Source organism: Salvelinus sp. IW2-2015, unplaced genomic scaffold (assembly GCF_002910315.2).
Source record: "Salvelinus sp. IW2-2015 unplaced genomic scaffold, ASM291031v2 Un_scaffold1544, whole genome shotgun sequence".
Taxonomy (NCBI): domain Eukaryota; kingdom Metazoa; phylum Chordata; class Actinopteri; order Salmoniformes; family Salmonidae; genus Salvelinus; species Salvelinus sp. IW2-2015.
Window position 1 is genome coordinate 215,265 of NW_019942976.1, and position 4,405 is coordinate 219,669.

A 4,405-nucleotide genomic window follows, 5' to 3' on the forward strand; every position below is an offset into this window, starting at 1 on the left:
GCAGGCAGCTTTGCCCCAGTGATGTACTGGGCCGTACGCACTACCCTTCTGTAGTGCCTTACGGTCGGAGGCTGAGCAATTGGCCGGACCAGTCAGTGATGCAACCAGTCAGGATGCGCTCGATTTGCAGTTGTAGAACCCTTTTGAGGATCTCAGGACCCATGCCAAATCTTTTAGTTTCCTGAGGGGGAATAGGCTTTGTTGCTCCTCTTCATGACTGTCCTTGGTGTGTTTGGACCATTCTAGTTTGTTGTTGATGTGAACACCAAGGAATTTTGAAGCTCTCAACCTGCTCCACTACAGCCCCGTCGATGAGAATGGGACGTGCTCGGTGCTCTTTTCCTGTAGTTCACAATCATTTCCTTAGTCTTGGTTACGTTGAGGGATAGGTTGTTATCCTGCCTGAGGTACTATTCCCTCTGATCCAGTGATACAGCCTGGGGTTCTATTCCCTCTGATACAGTGATACAGCCTGGGGTTCTATTCCCTCTGATCCAGTGACACAGCCTGTGGTTCTATCCCTCTGATCCAGTATCCAGGCTTGGGTTCTATCCCTCTGATCCAGTGATCCAGCTTGGTTTCTATTCCCTCTGATCCAGTGATCCAGCCTGGGGTTCTATTCCCTTCTGATCCAGCCTGGGGTTCTATTCCCACTGATCTAGCCTGGGGTTCTATTCCCTCTGATCCAGCCTGTGGTTCTATATCCCTCTGATCCAGTGATCCAGCCTGGGTTCTATTCCTTCTGATCCTGTGATCCAGCCTGGGGTTCTATTCCCTCTGATCCTGTGATCCAGCCTGGGTTCTATTCCCTCTGATCCAGTGATACAGCCTGGGGTTCTATTTCCCTCAGATCCAGCCTGGGGTTCTATTCCCTCTGATCCAGTGATCCAGCCTGGGGTTCTATTCCCTCTGATCCAGCCTGGGGTTCTATTCCCACTGATCTAGCCTGGGGTTCTATTCCCTCTGATCTAGCCTGGGGTTCTATTTCCCTCTGATCTAGCCTGGGTTCTATTCCCTCTGATCCAGTGATCCAGCCTGGGGTTCTATTCCCTCTGATCCAGTGATCCAGCCTGGGGTTATTTCCCTCTGATCCAGCCTGGGGTTATATTCCCTCTGATCCAGCCTGGGGTTCTATTCCCTCTGATCCAGTGATCCAGCCTGGGTTCTATTCCCTCTGATCCAGTGATCCAGCCTGGGTTCTCTTCCCTCTGATCCAGCCGGTTTTCCCCTGATCAGCCTGCATGCCTGTGGTTCTATTCCCTCTGATCCAGTGATCCAGCCTGGGGTACTATTCCCTCTGATCCAGCCTGGTTCTATTCCCTCTGATCCATGATCCAGCCTGGGTTCTATTCCCTCTGATCCAGTGATCCAGCCTGGGGTTCTATTCCCTCTGATCCAGCTGAGGTTACTATTCCCTATGATCCAGTGATCCAGCTGGGTTCTATCCCTCTGATCCAGCCTGGGTTTATTCCCCTGGATCCTGTGATCCAGCCTGGGTTCTATTCCCTCTGATCCAGTGATACAGCCTGGGGTTCTATTCCCTCAGATCCAGCCTGGGGTTCTATTCCCTCTGATCCAGTGATCCAGCCTGGGTTCTATTCCCTCTGATCCCAGCCTGGGTTCTATTCCCACTGATCTAGCCTGGGGTTCTATTCCCTCTGATCTAGCCTGGGGTTCTATTCCCTCTGATCCAGCCGGGGTTCTATTCCCTCTGATCCAGTGATCCAGCCTGGGGTTCTATTCCTCTGATACAGCCTGGGGTTCTATTCCCTCTGTCCTGTGATCCAGCCTGGGGTTCTATTCCCTCTGAATCCAGCTGATACAGCCTGTGGTTCTATTCCCTTCTGATCACAGCCTTGGTCTATTCCCTCTGATCCAGTGATCCAGCCTGGGGTTCTATTCCTCTGATCCAGCCTGGGGTTCTATTCCCTCTGATCCAGTGATCCAGCCTGGGGTTCTATTCCCTCTGATCCAGTGATCCAGCCTGGGTTCTATTCCTCTGATCCAGTGATCCAGCCTGGGGTTCTATTCCCTCCTGACTCCAGTGATCCAGACCTGAATGCACTATATCCCTCTGAACAGCCTGGGGTTCTATTCCCTCTGATACAGCCTGAGGTACTATTCCTCTGATCCAGCATGAGGTTATATTCCCTCTGATCCAGTGATCCAGCCTGGGGTTCTATTCCCTCTGATCCAGCCTGGGGTTCTATTCCCTCTGATCCAGCATGAGTTCTATTTCCCTCTGATCCAGCATGAGGTTCTATCTCCCTCTGATCCCAGTGATAAGCCTGCAGCCTGGGGTTCTATTCCCTCTGATCCAGCCTGGGGTTCTATTCCCTCTGATCCAGCATGAGGTTCTATTCCCTCTGATCCAGCATGAGGTTCTATTCCCTCTGATCCAGTGATACAGCCTGGGGTACTATTCACTCCTGGATCAGGCCGGCCATTTCTGAGATACTGGAACTAGCACGCCTGGCACTGACGATCATACCACACTCAAAGTCCCTTAGGTCACTCGTTTTGCCCATTCTAACGTTTAATCGAATAGTAACTGAATGCCTTGATGCCTGTCTGCCTGCTTTATATAGCAAGCCACGGCAACGTGACTCACTGCTTGTAGGAGCGAACCATTTTCGTGAACGGGGGTTGTGTACCTAATAAACTGTCCACTGAGTGTATGTGTGTGTTTTAGTTAATGTTTTGGTATGTGAGGGGTGATGAGGGCAGAGGGTTAACATCATTGTCAAAGACTGACTGTGGTAAAAACAACAGGAGATGATTAACAGACTACTTTAATCCACCAACAGCTGTTGAATAGTCCCCAGCTAAGACAACAGAGTCAGATAGCGGTTTGTCAAGGTTCTATTTAGAGATAAGCTCTATGTTCTCTAGCCAATCCAATACCAAGATCCATCTCTTCTCTGGCTGTTGTCATACAATACGTTACATGTGTCTCTTATGACAGCTCCCTTGTGGAAGTGGATTCAYTTACAGACTTGAAAACACCTGAAAGATAARCAAATCTGCCAGTTCACCTGTGTAGTTAACAGGACCCTGTAACCGTTGMTTACTTAAACATGTTTATTAAGGGTATTTAACCCTTTCCTCTCCAGAAATACAAAGACGTTGAGCCCACGGTGAAGATGGAGGAGGTGGACGGAGAGGAACTGGTGAAGAAGTTTGCTGAGGAGATGGAGGGCATGCTGGGTAGGAAGATGAAGTCTGTCAAGAGACTGGCGGAGGCAGCGGAGGACGCTGATCTGTACCATGAATTCAACGCTACCTTAGAGGTCAGTCACAGTGTAATCACACCACTGTGTTCCTCCTTACAAATACACTTTTTAAGGGCTTATCTTCGCTGTTGTTAAAAAGTAACCGATCGTCACAGACTGAGTAGGTATACAGTGCATTCAGAGAGTATTAAGACCTCTTGACTGAGTAGGTATACAGTGCATTCAGAGGGTAATACAGTGCATTCAGAGGGTAATAAGACCTCTTGACTGAGTAGGTATACAGTGCATTCAGAGGGTATTAAGACCTCTTGACTGAGTAGGTATACAGTGCATTCAGAGGGTATTAAGACCTCCTGACTTTTCCACATTTTGTTACATTACAGCCTTATTCTAAAATAGATGATTTTTTTTCCCCTCAATCTACACACAATACCCTTAATGACGTCACAACACCCTAATGACATCACAATACCCCATAATGACAAAGCACAAACAGGTTTTTTAAATTTTTACAAATGTATAAAAAAAATGTAATGCATATTACATTTACATAAGTATTCAGACCCTTCACTCAGTACTTTGTTGAAGCACCTTTGGCAGCGATTGCAGTCTTGAGTCTTCTTGGGTATGACGCTACAAGCTTGGCACACCTGTATTTGGGAGTTTCTCCCATCTCTGCAGTCCTCTCAAGCTCTGTCAGGTTGGATGGGGAGCGTCGCTGCACAGCTATTCTCAGGTCTCTCCAAAGATGTTAGATCGGATTCAAGTCCGGGCTCTGGCTGGACCACTCAAGGACATTCAGAGACTTTTCCCGAAAGTCCTCCTGCATTGTCTTGGCTGTGTGCTTAGGTCGTTGTCTGATGGAAGGTAAACCTTCACCCCAGTCAGAGGTCCTGCGTGCTCTGGAGCAGGTTTTCATCAAGGATCTCTCTTTACTTTGCTCCGTCCATCTTCCCCTCAATCCTGACTAGTCTCCCTGTCCCTGCCGCTGAAAAACATCCCCACAGCTTCACCGTAGGCATGGTGCCAGGTTTCCTCCAGACATGACGCTTGGCATTCAGGCTAAAGAGTTTAATCTTGGTTTCATCAGACCAGAGAATTTTGTTTCTCATGCTCTGAGAGTCCTTTAGGTGCCTTTTTGCAATTTCGAAGCAGCTGTCAATCTCTCTCTG

The 4,405-nt window shown here is 48.5% G+C and overlaps 1 protein-coding gene across 1 annotated transcript in view; it reads left to right on the forward strand.

Moving 5' to 3' along the window:
- LOC112071195 (rho GTPase-activating protein 5-like) overlaps window positions 1–3,290 on the forward strand; it is a gene marked incomplete at its 3' end in the record, with an annotated part of 53,868 nt that extends 50,578 nt beyond the window's left edge. The window contains 1 exon segment of the mRNA XM_070439295.1: window positions 3,114–3,290. Coding sequence (XP_070295396.1) covers window positions 3,114–3,290 — 177 coding nt within the window.
- Window positions 3,291–4,405: the final 1,115 nt, after the last annotated feature.